The sequence below is a fragment of the Peromyscus leucopus genome, chromosome X (genome assembly GCF_004664715.2).
Source record: "Peromyscus leucopus breed LL Stock chromosome X, UCI_PerLeu_2.1, whole genome shotgun sequence".
NCBI lineage: Eukaryota > Metazoa > Chordata > Mammalia > Rodentia > Cricetidae > Peromyscus > Peromyscus leucopus.
The window spans coordinates 24,213,357-24,229,889 of record NC_051083.1 but is presented as its reverse complement, the minus strand read 5'-3'; the positions used below and the strand labels follow the sequence as shown (position 1 = coordinate 24,229,889).

General features: G+C 43.2%; 1 protein-coding gene across 2 annotated transcripts in view; it reads right to left on the bottom strand.

Moving 5' to 3' along the window:
- The window catches only part of Wwc3 (WWC family member 3), a 109,065-nt gene extending 93,617 nt beyond the window's left edge, over window positions 1-15,448 (bottom strand). For both annotated transcript variants that reach the window (XM_028885936.2, XM_028885937.2), the window contains exon 1: window positions 14,825-15,448. In XM_028885936.2, coding sequence (XP_028741769.1) covers window positions 14,825-15,111 — 287 coding nt within the window. In that variant the 5' untranslated portion in view covers window positions 15,112-15,448. The remainder of the gene's footprint in view (window positions 1-14,824) is intronic.
- Window positions 15,449-16,533: the final 1,085 nt, after the last annotated feature.

Sequence of the window (16,533 nt, the reverse complement as noted above, 5' to 3'; positions counted from 1 at the left end):
ATGCTTCACTACAAATATCACCTTCCAACTGGCTCATTGTCCATCACTTCAGCCTCTGTGGCTTTTTTCTCTCTCCCTAAAAGGCTCTTTACCCAGATGACAGAATTCCTTCTGACCTTGTGCGAGATTAGCTAAAAGGCCACTACCTGAATCTGGATAGGCTTCTCCTGATATTCTCCACAAAATGGCTACCTATATGTATCACACTTGATCAACCTCCCTCAAACAGAATTTTCACCTTAGAAGATACTAACATATTCACTATTGTTCTTTGTCATCATTATACTATAAATCCCATAGGAAAAGGTAGGACCACTTGGTCTCAAATTGTAAACACCAGAGATGGTTCACTGTTTGTCATGAAAGGCAACCATCTTGGGCTTGGTGTGATGCTGAGCAATGTTACTGGCTTCCAACTCACTACATGACCTTAGGCCACACTACCCCCACCCACCACCAAGTTGTGACAGCCAAAAATGTCTTCAGCCATTGCCAAATGTCCCCTGGAAGGCAAAAATTATCCCTGGCTGAGAACCACCACTCTCAATGGAATTTGTGAACCTAAGGGTGAAGATATTTTACAACTTTGGACACATGTTGCTAGGAAAATACCTAAGCTTACAGTGAAGTTAACTCTTCATTGCTTTCCACTGCTTCCCTCTAATCCTGTTGAACCTACCTTCCCCTTCTCCTAACAAGCACACTAAACACAACATGAACAAGGATTTTCTAAGACATGCATATGGATCAGTTACCTCTACCTCCTCTGCCCACACTCTTGACAGTTTCCTTCAAAGATCTAACAGCACAGAATTTTGGAAAACTTTATTTCACCCCAAAAGTAAGGTCTACTGTGTGCACAACAAAGCATATACCTAAAGTACTGACTTATTCGTTCTGGTACAAGTAGATATGGCAAAGATATGGCAGCAAATTCTATTCTTAAAAATTGGCTAAGGTCAGGTTGGGAATTTAGCTCAGTTGGTAGAGCACTTGCCTAGCAAGCATAAGGCCCTGGGTTTGGTCCTCAGCTCCAGGGGTAAAATCTTAAAAGAAAAAGGATAGGAGCTCAAAGTGCTTGAGTTCAAACCTGTAGGGAGGAGGGAGGAGGGAGGATCTGTGGATAGTATGTGGAGTGAGTAGAAAATGTCTTAAAGAAAAATGAAAAAAAATTGGCTGGGGTGACAGCTCAGTTGATAGAAGGTTTACTTTGCTGTGGTGGGTAGTCATTCCAGCTTTGATCTGGAAGTTCCAACCCCCATTGAGACTCTGGCAACTGTCACGCCTACGAGGGGGGGGCCAGGGGAGGCGCCTGGAGACCCAAGATCTGGATGGGCCAGTGCTCTCTCTGTTCCGGGACCCTGAATGGTGGAGGTGGACTGAGCAGAGCTCCAGAGAACACTGCTGGACTGTGATAAACCTTTCCCAGACCCTGTGACCTATCTATCCCTTAATTTGTAAGTTACGCCATTAAATAAATATCCTTTTAACTACATGGAGTGGCCTTAATAATTTCACCAATACTTTGCAAACAAGAAAACCTGACTTCAATCCATAGAATCCACATAAAAAAGCCAGATATAGATGCTTGCACATGTAATCAGACAGATAGATTTCTAGGGCTTAAGTCAGCCAGGCTAGCTCACTTGGTGAGCATTAGACCAGTGAAAGTCTCTACCATATATATATGTATCATATATAAATAGATATAAATAATGGTTGATGGTATCTGAGGAATGGCACCCCAGGGTTGTACTCTGACTTTCCATATACATATGCACATATGTGCACTTACAACCATCCATGAGAACACCCCACACACACATAAACAAAAGAAAAACAATTAAAAGCAATAAAGTGCAGTACCTGTTCTACAGTAGACACTGACCTAAGTATTTATACCATCTTACTGAATCCTGAAAAACTCCTAGAAAATATAGAAGAGGAAACAGTATCAGAAAGCCCACAGCATATAGGCGAGCCAGAAGTATGTCAAAGCTGTCCTATGTCTGTAATCAGTCCACACAGTTAGTGCTCCTGGCCACCCATTCAAATTCTAATTAAGAAAATACAAAAAGTGTGTAATATAATATTCAGAGGTTTATCTCCAAAACATTAAAAAAAATGCTGATATTTTAAAGGTCCAAATATCAAATTGGCTCTCTATTCACAAAATTCTCTTTTCTTCCCAATCCTGTCATATAACCAGACAGCACTTCAACTTCCCTAAAACAGATAGAAATATGAGTGAGTCATCCTACAAGATCAGTGGTTCTGAGTGAAAAAGTTAGCTGCCTAAGTAATGATTACCAGGTTGTTGCATAGTATTGTTCTCCTCTTACAGTTGGCAAAGCTCCTAAGCAATAGTAACATGTGGCTTCTTGGCAACTTGCCCTGACAATCGTATGGACATTCTGAGAAGCCCTCAAATCCTTTTGCATGGTCAGAGGTTGCCAAGTCTAATCTACATAGTCTTATCTCTCCAACTACAAAGTCAAGGTAGCTATCTGAATTTTAAAGTGATTTACCCTTAAAAATTGCTTGTAAAAACTTTATTAGCTATAGCCACCAGGCAATAGACTCCTCCTATTTTATGTGTACAATTCCATGATTTTAGTAAATTTAGTGAGTTGTACAACACATATTTCAATTTTAGGACATTATCCAATGAGATAGTTCTTGTCTTTTTGCCAAAACCATCTTTTCTCACTTCTAGACCCAGACACCACTAATCCATTTTCGACCTTTATAGATTTATATTTTCTGGACATGGTAGTAATCAGATCATACTATCTGTTGTCTTTGCCTCATTGTTTCACTAAGCATCATGTTTCTGAAGTTCATTCAACAATTTCCCTTTTCATGTAAAAACTACCCTGTACTTGGGACTGTACCTCACTATTTCAAGCTGTATTGGAAAAGCATGAGAAGTTTTCTATGACTCACTGTGGGATGAGTCTTTTATGATATATCTAGGCTGATAATGGTTAAGTACAGGAGCATACACTCATTTAGCAACAGGGTAGGTGGCAGGAATATTCTAGGGCAATATGCCCATTCTTAACCAAATCTCCATTATTTCAGGAGCTACATTTTGGCTTGCAGATGTCTGTGATCTTCCTAAAAGTATATGCAGGCTTCCACATGCTGCCACCTTTATCTGAACATATAGTGTTCACATCTGATTTCTCAAGCTCCATGATTCCAAAATCCATGAAGCCTCAAAGCAAGACTGTTTAGTTCTAAAAAAGTCATTGGCATAGAAAAGAAACACTGGTTGAAATACTGGTGAAACCCAATGTCTAGAATTTCCTATCAGCAATCTCGATCAAGATTGGCTTCTCAGTCTCAACAAAGCTACTATGATAATATTAGATGTTAACAATGGGGGTCAAATTTTACGACTCTTCAATAACTCTGAAATATTGTAAAATAGAAGTGCATTAAAACAAATAAACCAAAGGGCATTATTTTTACTCTACATTTAGAAAACATCGTCTCCCTTCTAAGGCAAACATGAAGCAAAAAAGAAAAAGAAAAAAAGGAAGGGAGGGAGGAAGAGAGAGAGAGGAGAGGGAGGAAGAGAGGAGAGAGAGAGAGAGAGAGAGAGAGAGAGAGAGAGAGAGAGAGAGAGAGAGAGAGAAGGCACACAGGAGCATTACATTACAGTACTTCATCCTAAGTATCACAGACAACCAAAATGGTTAAAAATAAGGGAAATAAGTGTGTGTGTGTGTGTGTGTGTGTGTTTGTGTGTGTGTGCCTTAGTGACAGCCTACAGATCTAGTAGGAATGCATGACGATGCCAGGTGGTGGTGGTGCACACCTTTACTCCCAGCACTTGGGAGGCAGAGGCCAGCCTGGTACAGAGAGTTAGTTCCAGGATAGCCAGGGCTGCAAAGAAAACTTGTATTGAAAAACCATTAAAAAAAAGAATGCCATGAAGAAAACTACAGGTGACAATAGGTAGAAAACATAAATGAATATACATTTGTGGGCTAGAAAAAAAAAACAGATAAGTGACTTAAAAGGGAAGGAGACATGTATAATTTTACGTGAGAAAAAGTACTGATGGTAGATAGCCCAGAGGTGTAACTGATTTTCCACACACCTTAGCAAGGGAATAGTCTTTCTGTTCCCCCAACTCATAACCAGCTCCTTCCTAGCACAATGGCAGCAGTACAACTGCTTATACCCTAAAAGACATTATTTAACTCCACATCAACTTATGGGGGTGAAGACCTTCTCTTCAACCATTCCTGCCCTGTACCTCCTAGCCCAGCTCAACTGGAAATATCTGGATCATGTAATCCTGTATCAACCAATTGTATACTTCTATGCTAAATGTCTGGCTTAGTTCACTGTCAGGCACTATTAATATTTAGGAATGGGTCACTTTTGTTATGAAGACTATCTTATACATTGTAGGCAGCCCTTTGTGTTGGAATATCTAGCACCCTCCTTGGTCATTACCTACTACATGTCTTCCCCCTGCTGTACAGCCAAAATGTCTCCAAATACTGTCAGATGTCCTGTGGAGGATAAGAGCCTCCCCATTTGAGACCTAGTATGTGAGAACAACTAGAAGTTTATCAATAACTACATATGGATCCCATCCCAACTCAAGAAAAGGGGAGGCTATTCTAACAAAACATAGGCACTGACATCTTTATATAAGAAGGAATTCCTCTTGAGTACACTAGAACATATGAGAAAAACTCAATGAAATACAGAAATGTAAAATTATCATTACAAGTCAGTAAAACTTGTCCCCAGATACATGATTACACTGAGCATTTATGGAAGACATGTATATGTCAGGTACTGTGTAGACAATTCAGAATAAAATATGTTTGAGTTAAAAGAAAGAGAATTTTTAAAAACTAGATTTTTACTTAGTTCCTTCAATCCCAAATTTACTTTTCCTAACTTTTTATTTTGAAAAAATCCACAGGAGTATTACAAAGAATTATCCAGGGACAACCCTATAAGACATCTATGAGATGATACACATGAAAAACTGATTAGTTGTTGACTGGCTTTGGGGGAGATAGGGAGTGACTGCTAATGAACATGTGTTTTCTTTGGGGAGGGGGTGACAAGAATTAGAAAGTGGTGATGGTTGACAGCCTCATGAATATACCAAAGCCACTAAGTTGTACCCCTTTAAAATGGATTATCTTATTGTATGTGAATTAAATCTCAAAGCTTTAAAACTAAGCAATAGATATTAATCAAAAGGCAAATTGAGTCAACTCCACACTCTGAGACAAAGAGTTTTAAAACGCAGAAATATCCACGAGGTTATATGGTCAAACTCCAGGTAGGAGTTCTCTCACCTGATAGGAATGAGGCTGGTACTTTGGAGCTGCTCAGGATGTCCTGTTTTTCTCAGTGGCCCACCCATTAACACTGCACAACGAGCCACCTGGGGGTGGTACAGATAGCCTGACTGCACTCCTCGTTCTTTGCATTAACATTCCTCTCATCTCCTTCCCACTCATTCCCTGAGTCCCTTCCATTTAAAGACATAGAGCATTTTCCAGATGAAAAACACTGGGGATCCCACAGACCCATAAGCTTTCGAGATGTGTACACTTGCTCTGCATTTCCAGACCTGAACAGAGGCAGAAATAACCCTCTGACTGCTTTTCTGTGCACTGAAGTGGGGGACTCCATGTCTCAGAGCATCTTAGGCAGCTGATACCACACATCTGTACATACATGCACACTCACACATTCAACATAGGGAACAATCACAGCCCCAGGTTGCTCCAAACAATGAAGTGTGAATACATTCATTTTCCTTTGTGCCACTGTATATATGTATATACCATAAATACTTATCAGTTGAGATTACCCTCAGAATGGACCAATATGCAGACTAACTTATATTCCCAAAGTTTCATGTGCTTGTTCAAGGCTTCTCAGATGCTCATGGTTAACTTCAGTTCTTCATGAAAATATAGAAACCAGTCCTCAATAGTCTGACCTGATTACCTACAGTACCACAAGAACTACCAATCTGCTTAAATCAAAATGCAGTCACCAAAGCATTGTAACCAAGGGATAGTGCCTTCCTGACAAAGGCAAATGATAATGTCTAGAAACATTTCTGATATCTGAACTTAAGTTTGGGAGAGGATCACTACCAGCATCTAGATCTAGTAAAGAGAGACCTGAGATAATAACCATCCTATGCTACCACCTCCCAACAAACAACTATCTGCCCCCAAATACGAAGACTGTCACAGCAGAGAAACCCTGGTCTAGTAACACTTTCTTGGTCTGGATACCTTTAAGGACTCTACTGTGAGCTGTACAGTCATTTGAATGACCCAACAGGCTTCTCTCTTCTATCTATATTATTGAATATACAAAATGCTAAGAATGAAGGCTTCCAATAATAGGTAAAAGTCCTTCATATTGGCTCAGAGTACCTCAGCTCTGGCAGTAGTAAGACTGTAGTAAGAAGTCTGAGATCCCTGATCATTTCACTGGCTATACCTTAAAGCATTATCAAAATCCTCTGCACTTCTTGTTTTCCTCCCAATTTCCCCAACATAAACCTTGCCCTGTCTAGCCCTAGTGCCCCAGATCTCTCTAGTGCAGGCCCATCATAATCTGAGAAAACCTCCAATAGTCTTTATTGCTGTCAGATGTCCAACTTGCCCACCATTCCTACTTGATCAGCTCAGCAGAGGACAGGATATAGTACTTATAAGACTCAACATAAGACTCCACACTCAAGCCACAAGAAAGGTGGATCTTAGAGCAGAGCTGCAAGAAAATGGTGGAAAATGCATAGCATCTGCTTCATTGGCATATGACAAATGAGTGGCTGTTACTAAAGACAGCAAGCTGACCTGGTGCTTCCATTCTTCTTGGGAGTATGGTAGTTATGTCTATTGATGGTGAGACAAACTGCCCAAACCCAAAGGGCCTCAATCAACACACACGTATTATATCTCACAGGTTCAGCATCAGTTTCACTGTGCTAAAGTCTAGGTGTCTACAGAGCTAAATCCCTTTCTGCAGGCTCCAAGAAAGCATCCTTCTATTTGTCCTTTCCAGTTTCTAAAGGCTGTCTGCATTCCTTGGTTCATGGCTACGTGACTTCAACCTTTGCTTCCACTGCCATATCCTCACCTCTGTCTCATCCTCATCTTCCTGCTCTCTCCAGTAAGCCCCATTGTGATACTGGACCCACCCAGATAAGGCAGGACCATTTCCCTATCACAGAATCCTTAACTTAATTGTATCTGCAAAACCTATCTTGCCATGAAGGGTAACTTATTAACAGGGAATAAGACATTAAAATATCTGTCTTTCTTTAACGGGCCGTGATATTGCAGAGGGGAATAAACATCAAACAACAATGAATGCAAGATAAAAGAACCAGTGGGTCCAAAACAGTGCAAAGGGCCTAAAATTTAGCCTACTCAGGAGACAGTCAAGTACATAGTCCCTCAATGGCTGTGAGAAGGAGATCTCTGAGTCAACCACCCATTGGCCTCAGTTTCATCATGTGTCCATCTATACTTCATGCAGCCATGATTGGCTTCTGATAAAAGCATACATGCAAATGCTTTGAACATAATACAAGATATATGATATGTCTACAATATCCACAGAGCCAGGGGCTGGGGTTTGACTCAATGATAGGGTGCTTGCCTGACACTGACAAAGCCCTGAGATCTGTCTCCAGGAGTGGAAAAAAAAGGCATAGAATCCCAATGGAGAGAAACCTTACTATATGATGAAGTCTTACTGAAAAAGACATGAGTGCATCAAGGACAGTATTAGCCTCACAAAGGCAGGGCCCTTTCTGATATCACTTACTAGAGTCCCAAACCTTGGAAAAATGCTGAAGAGAGAAAGGCTGTGCAACATACCCTGTTGAACAAATGAACAACTGAATGAACAGAGGTGGGATACTTAAAATGGGTGTGGACTGGATGCCTGAGTTGTATGCTAGAAAAAGCAATAGGTCAAGGGTCAGGAGAGCCCATGGCCTTCTAACTATGGGCAGAACACACCACTTAGCTGGGCTCTCAACTGTGAAGAAAAGAGTTTGAACAAGATGTTCCTAGCTTTTCTGGCCCCAAGACTGTGGTGATCTCAGCTAGGAATGATCTGGCCCAAGTCTTCAGCCCTTTACATACAACCTCTGGGCTAGCCATATTTGCTGTGGGATGGTCTGTATGTCAAATTTGTTGCTCTGATTGGTCAATAAATAAAACACTGATTGGCCAGTGGCCAGGCAGGAAGTAGGTGGGACAAGGAGAGAGGAGAATACTGGGAAGCAGAAAGCTGAGGCAGAGACACTGCCAGCTGCCACCATGACCAGCAGTATGTGAAGATGCCGGTAAGCCACCAGCCACGTGGCAAGGTATAGATTTATGGAAATGATTATTTTAAGCTATAAGAACAGTTAGCAAGAAGCCTGCCACAGCCATACAGTTTGTATGCAAAATAAGTTTCTGTGTTTACTTGGTTGGGTCTGAGCGGCTGTGGGACTGGAGGGTGACAAAGATTTGTCCTGACTGTGGGCAAGGCAGGAAAACTCTAGCTACACATATTAACTCATTCTCTCACTTGTTTGGAACACACTCAGCACTTCCTCATCTCCAGCATTTTTCTCATGGGCCTCTTTATCTTGCTTGGTTCTATACACACTTTAATATCTTGCCCCAAGACATTGGCAGACAAGGATAAAAACCAGTCCATGTTCAAGAGAGCTCTCCTAGCAGGGTGAGATTGTTAAATACTTTTCTCCCCCTGGTCGTGGAAATAGAGGTCAGTACCAGGTTGATTTCTCCAGGTCCTATGACTCAAACACATCATTAATATGGTCTTATCATAAAGTTCTGGGAAGTATCTTCATCAATAAGTTCTTATCATGAAGTTCTTGAGGGTAACCAAGAGTCGTAGCATCAGACTGCAAAAGTGTTTTTTGGGACGGGGTATGGAAATCCACTGGCCAATAATTCAAAAACAGGTGACCCATACCTGTCACTAGACTATTTGTTTGATAGTCTATGGTATCTAGGAGAGGACTTGCACCCTGCAATCCCCATTATAAGGTAACTCCATTTGTTTTAGGAAGTTTCTATAGTAGTAGGCTTCCAAAGGGCTTTCATGTTGTTATCCCTCCCCATACTCCCTCCTCTACCCTGCACTGCCAACCCCCACTACATTTAATCATTCCTGTTCCATATTTTCCTTTCCCCCTTCATACCACCTGTGTTCAATCGCCTTCCTCTGAAATCCCTATGACCCCTTACTAGTTTCCTGGTTTCAACTTGTAAGTCCTGCAAAGTATGCCCACTGGTATGTTACAGGACTAACCAATCACCTTCTTGTTGATTTAAAGCCCATTCCACAAAATGGAACTCATATCTGGTACTGTTAACTGGACCAAAAACCTGTCATAGGCCCTAGGGGAGAACCTAATACTATTATTCTGTTGAATTGAGATAGCATTAAACTTTCCCCTAAGTTCTTATCTATATACCTATAGCTTAAGAGATCTCTAATGTGTCATCAGAGACCCTTTCTTTTGCAGTAGATGGCAATTTGTACAGAGACCCACAATTGGTTGACGTATAGAGAATAAGAGACTCCTAGACATGACATGGCCACAGGGCCAATGCACACCTGGGGGGGGGGGGCGCCTCATGATGTCCCAACCCTGTTGGAAATTGATGGCTGTAGAGAAAGTATGTTTTCTCCAGGAATAAAGTCCCTGAGAGGCTACCCATGCTCATGCAAATACAGGCAGAATTAAGTAGATTCAGTGAGTTTAAAATAGAGAAAACAGACGAAACTAGAAGGGGAAAGTGGTGAGGAAAATAGGGGAGGAATTAGAAGGAAAGGAATCAGGATAGATCTGGTCTAAATATATTACATATATGTATGAAATTCTCAAAAAAAATAAGATAAATAATAATTTAAGTTTAAAAAAAGAAACTGTTCCCTCCTGTTGGAAGTTATTTTCACCTGAGGACTGAATTAATTATGGCATATCCCATGACCTTTATCAATTTTGTTTGTTTTATGTTTGTCACCTATTCTTGACCCCCCAAAAACCCTTGTCTCCACATACAGTCCCAGCACGAGAGGTCAAGAATCTTCATAAATATTTCTTTGTTTTATTAGATTTAGATGGAGACAATTGATTTCTATAGAATTTAACTTTACTTTTATACCATTAGATTAAATTTATTGGAAAGGCAAACAACATCAGCAAAAGGCCCTGGGCAAGAAGCCAAAAGTCCTATCTCAGGCTTACCAGGTGACCCTGTCATGTCACTTGACCCACCGTTTCCTGAAGTGAACCTAACAGAGACTGTGATACACATTATTTCCACTTCCCAAATCAGAGTGAAAGGAAAGAGAAGGAAACTTGGAGACTTCTAAACATCCGAGAGCTATTTTTGGAAATCAATGACTTTTCCATTTACTTTTCTTGGAGAAAAAAAAAGAGAAAGGAAGAAAAAGATATTAGACTGAAAAGTGGTAGTTGACATCTAAATGGATACAAAAGGAAGATTCTTCCCAGGGGCTGACCCCTGATGGCTTTTAAAGCCAGAAACTCCCTCATGTTCATACAAACACTATCTATAATCTTAAAGAATGAAAAATGGAAAAATCATTAAGTTGTTTATCGGAAAGCTCAACTTAGACAGTTCACATAACCCAGAAATAGACTCTGTGAGGTAAATATAGTCAAGCTCCTATTAATTAATACTGAATAGTGGTTCCAAGAAGGTAGCAGTGTTATCTGGCTCTGTTATAGAAGGCTCCAACTTAGCAAATACCAGAGCCAAGACTGTTTTCTCCTTAAGGGAAAAGCTTGGAGTCAAATACTCCCATGTCTTGGGCATATAATAAATCTTGTGCGTCCTTTTCCTGTGCAAAAAAAGACAGAAGAAGAAAAAGAAAAGGCCAGCTCAACGGACTTTTAATATACCACAGAATTCTTACATGTGGTAACAGGTCAAAACCTATCTAGTAAACAAATGGCCCTCAGCTCTCATGCCATGACATAATCGTAGCAGTCAACCATTATTTACACTCAGCTCTGATCTCAAATATGATTTCACAGTGCTTTATTTTTAATTTGAAGAGGGGAATGTGCCAAAAAGTGCATGTGGAGGTCAGTGAACAACTTTGGGGAATCAATTCCCTCCTTCTACCACATGAGTCCTGAGGAGGTAGCCGAGGTCATCAGGTTTGGCATCAGGCACCTTTAGCCACTAAGCTGTCTTGTGGTCCTCAAATATGATTTTGCCCACTGTCCTTCACTTCCAGTAATATACAACTACCACTAGGCAAAAGAAATAGAATGTCTAATTTCAACGACTGGATCTTTGAACAGCGTAATTCAAGAGAACTGTGTAGGAAGCACACGCACACACAACTGTTAAAGGAACTAAATATTTTTTTTAATTTGTACTATATTTTATAAGTATAAGTTTATAATTATTTCCTATAAGAAATAAGTTTCTAGCCAGGTCATGGTGGTGCATTCCTTTGATCCCAGCATTCGGGAGGCAGAGGTGAGGCAGGCAGATGTCTGTGAGTTCGAAGCCAGCCTGGTCTACAGAGTGAATTGGAGGAGAGCCAGGGCTACACAGAGAAACCCGGTTTCAGAGAGAGAGAGAGAGAAAGAGGAGGGAGGGAGGGAAGGAGGAGGGAGGGAGGGAGGAAAGAAAAGAAAAGAAAGAGAAGGAAGGAGGGAAGGAAGAACTTTCTATCAAGTGGTTAGTGTACACTAAGACAATATATGCAGAATATATATGTGTAAGTCACACATGATTTATTCAAGCGAACTTCAACGATAGAAACAGCAAAATGATTTCACATTTATGATACATTAAGCTGACTATGGAAATCATATAAACAGTACCATTCTATGAAAAAAATGAATTTAAATCTAAGGGTGGCTCACAGTTGAACTAAAAAGTTCTCTTGATAAAATAGAGACACTTTTTCATGGACATTTGTATCCACATCTGTAAAGATGTTTCCTTACAATTGCATGCTCTTCATTACTTTAGAAAAATTAGAGGTCCAATAATTCACCAATATGTTGAACTGGAAATATCTAATGTTATTAAACATAACACTGAATGGAATTACTTTAACATTCTAGAAGAGTATACTTCATGCTATTAAGGATTTTAATAATTACATATGAAATAATATTCAAAGTCAACAACAATTTTCATCTAACCTACCACATTCATTTATTCCTCCATAACTTTATTGTCTTTAAAAAGCTTGTTTTTCCCTTGCCTCTCCTGTCATTTCTGTTTGCAAGCTATATGGTGAAAGTTTCTTGAACACCATTTTCTCGTCCTCTGAATGAAACAAGATTCATAACCTGTCAGATGTACATGGAGAAAACATGGTGTTCTGATATGCAGTCTTGTTCATATAATAAAAGTTAATTACAACCTTAAAGGATTCCTAGTCACCTATAAAAATTGGCAACCTTGTGTTTTCAAAGAGGAAGAATGACTAGCACACCCTTCAGCAGGCTCCACTGAAATGTTTGTGGCTTGCTGAACATTCCATACATATTTCGTGCAAGGTATTATGGGAGCTGAAGTTCAAGCTGTCCCCAGCTGAATTTTCACTCACTATAAAAACAATGTCTCAGAAAAGTACACACATGTTTTTACTTTACAAAAAATGTAAAATATCCACTTTTGTTCATTCAATCAACACTTAGCACTTAGAAAGGGAACTTTAAAAACCTGTAACCTAAGTAAAGTCTAAAAAGGGTAAAAAATCTTATTCAGGAGCAAAACAGATTTGTGGAAAGAGAATTCTACAGAGATGAAGATCCTAGAGGATGATTCCTGTAGGTCCTATGCACCTATGTTGCTGGCTATACCATTAAAATAAAATACTTACACTTACTTTTTTGTTATAAATCTCTTTTGCAGAATAGCTGCAATTGTTATAATATCCTTATAAAGTAGGGATTAGCCTTTTCTAAGAAAAACACCTTTTTTTCGAGACCAAGTCCTCCTATGCACCCCAGATTTGCCTTGAACTCTTGATCCCCCTGCCTCAGCCTCCCAAGGGATTACAGACATGTGCTACCATGCCCTGCTTTAAACACTATTTAATTGGTTCGTTTTCCAGTTGTTTAGGATTTTAACAGAAATACAACACAAAAGATCATCACATTTCAAGCAGTTCCACCAATTTCAGAATCATCCAAGGTTTGATCAAACAGATGTGGTTCTCACACTTGATTAAAATTATATGTCATCCGATTTTCAAAATAAGCATTTTTGAACCCACAAAGCTGAAATTGGACTTATGCAGGTTTCTGTATCCAGAGGTCTGCAAAGGTTAGAGGGAATGTTCAGGAACCACGATTGTTTAGATTTGTTTTTCCCTATCTAAACCCATAGAAATCTTCAAAAAAGCTAGCAGTTTCCCTCCTCAAACGTTTATTTTCAAACGACAGTGCCATGCAGGCTGCCTTTCCTGTGTAGGTGGGAGGAAGCAGGCACAATGTCACCACACCGGCCTTTTCAAGTCTTGAAATCACTAGGAAGCCTACAGTATTTCCTTTTTGGCATTCAGGCCAGGGTGGAGAGAACTTACTCCAGAGAGGACAAGATATCAGATAACTAGTGGAAACACTTGGTTTCAACAGAATTCCCATTTACACACACACACACACACACACACACAACACACACACACACCTCTCCAAAAGCAGTTGACCCAATAAATGCAGGAGAAACTTTATTACATGAAATTAATTAAATGAAGTCTGGTAGTGCTTTTGGAAGAATCTGTTTTTACTTGATCAAATTTATTTACATGAACTGGACAACTTTGTGCCCTGTGCATATCATGCACAAAAAGGAAACTTAAATTCAACTCTTGTTTTTCACTTATTCCAAAAGCATATGGGACTAATCATATCACATTCTGGCCACAATACACAAGGCTATTTCAAACAGAATTTTAACTCACTTGATTTTAAAGGCACTAGAGCACCAAAAAAGTTTAGCAACAGCTTCTCCTAACTCCAGAAGGATTGGGAATACTTTTAATGCCCGTCTGGCACCAGGCTTTGGATGAAAACCAGGCTGAGCCCTCCAGGCAGGGAACTCATTCCCTCATTCTCAAAACTGGCACACACGTTTGTGATTCAAGGTGACAGAGCATCTTGCATCTGCCAGGAGCTGGGAATCCCTGTTCCGCCAAAGCCGGGGTGGTGGGCCGCCAAAGGCCCGGGGTATGGATGGGCGAGGCCACACCGCAGAAAAAGGAAAAGAGGGCCATCCGTCAGACTCCAGAAAGGAAATTCCAGGGGCCCAGCTCCCAGGCCCTAGACAGCGGGTGACGTGAGGGAATCGATTCAGTTTCCACCCCGCGACAAGGGGCCGGGAGGAGATAGGAACTTCTCGTTCAGGAGACTCCAGAGCGGTCACCTCCATCCTCGGCCAGAGTACTGAGAGAAGGGATGTGAGGCTGGAGAAGCTCAAATCCCATCTCAACACCACGGATACAGGAACTTCTCCCAGACCTAGGGGCCTCCCGTACTCCATCCTGTCTCTGGGCCCAAAGGCTAGAACTGCTACAACCATAGCCAGGACTGAGAGGTACAGTCCTGGGAATGGAGGCACTCGAATCCCTATCTCAGCACCTATTCTGATCCAGGGGGCCCAGGGACAGGGGCACCCAGAACGTTCCTGGCTGTTCCACACTAGGCTGCACATATCGCCAGCACATCCTCTGTGGTGGCACCCTCACCCAGTTCCGCGGCCCCCGTTGGCCCACTTACCGGTCGCGGGGATCGATCCACGACGTCTGGCGCGTGTTATGGTCGATGTAGAAGACGCGGCCATCGTAGTCTCGCGCCTCCTCCCAGCCTGCGGGCAGCGGCAGCTCGGAGCTCTCACGGGCCCGCGGCTGCGGCGGTACCGAGGGCACCACCGAGGGTGCGGGGACCACGACGGGGGGCGCTGGCGGTGGCGGCTCCCGCTGGGGTTGAGCAGGAGGCTGTGGCTCTCGCTGGGCCTCCCGCGACTGTCCCCGCCGTCGCCGCCGGCCGCCGCTCAACCAAGGCATGACGGCTCGGGGCCCGCCGCCGCCCGGCCGCCCCGCGCGCGCCGCCTCCTCCGCCAGCACTAAGGCCGGGCGCCCGGGGCGCGGGGGCGGCTGCGGGGAGCCGCCCGCCGCACCCGGCGCATCCTCTGCTGGGCGCCCGCGCACCGGCGCCCGACCAGCTTCGTGAGCCGCTAGCTGCGCTGCCCGTTCAGCTGCGATGGCCCAGGTCGCTACCACGCGCGGAGTCACAGTCCCAAAACCGAAGCCGCGGCCACCGATATTGGCGGCTCCTCCACTCCAGAGGCCGGTCCGGCCATCTTCGCTCCACACAGCCGGGTCGGGAGGGCGGGGTGTTCCCACGCCCCGCCCCTTCCAGGGTCGCCCCGCCCCTCCTTGCTGCTCTTCTATCATTCTCCCTTCCAGGCTCCACCTCTGCCCCGGGCCTCGGCTTCCCCCTCCCCCGCCCCTTACTCCGCCTCTCCCTTCTCCCCCTTTCCCTCGCAGCTCCTCCTCCATTTCCCTCTCGAGCTCCACCTCTGTTCTCAGTAACTCTGCCCGCCCTTCGTCCCCTCAGGCGGCTCCTCCTCTGCCTGCCTTCTTCAGTTCTACGCGCTCCTCCCTCTTCCCCTCCCTCTTCACACCACCTCCCCCGGCCTCGGGAATCCGCACCCGGCCCTGGACGGGCGCCGCCACGTCAATCCGCCCCCGGGCCACCTCTGAGAGAAAGGAGGGCCTGGAGGACCGTACTGCACCCGGACGCAGCCTGCTCAGGACTGACTCCTGGAGAGGGCAGTCACCGCACTTCACCCGCCCTCAGACCCTAGACGCCTGGGGTCCTCCCCTCTGCGCACCTGGGGGTGGAGGCTGAGCCTTTGGTCTGTTGACTACTCAAACTCAAGCCACAAAGTAGGCAAAGCCGCGGGAGCAGGCGGAGGAACACTAACAGTCTCCTCAGCTAAAGCAAGGGACACAACTTACAAGAGGACATCTAGGTTGGTGGCAAGCTCACTGCCCAGCAAGGAGATCTTCAGGAGATCTATCTAGGGTCCTTATGCTGGACTCCAGAACCTTCTCTGGGCTCTTAACCCAGCTCCATGATCCCACAGTTTGAGCGGAAACCCTAGAAAGCTGGTGCTGACTAGGAAGCCAGGTCACATTGAAACCTAATTGGTAATTCAGTTCTGCTCACATCTCACAGCGGAGAAACAAGAGACCCCAAAGTGAAATCTGGGTCTCTAAATTTCCCAGCTATAGATCCAGGGCCATAATCCACTAGTCCCATAGAGCATGAAAAGCAGGAACCTGTCATGTTTTTTAAGCACAATAATGTTAAATCATTTATGACTACGTCTTAACCATCGGCGGAAATCCAATGCACGATTGAAGTCGTTTGAGGAAAATTTGTCCCCCGCGTCCCCAAACTCACAAATGTTCGCAGTAGTT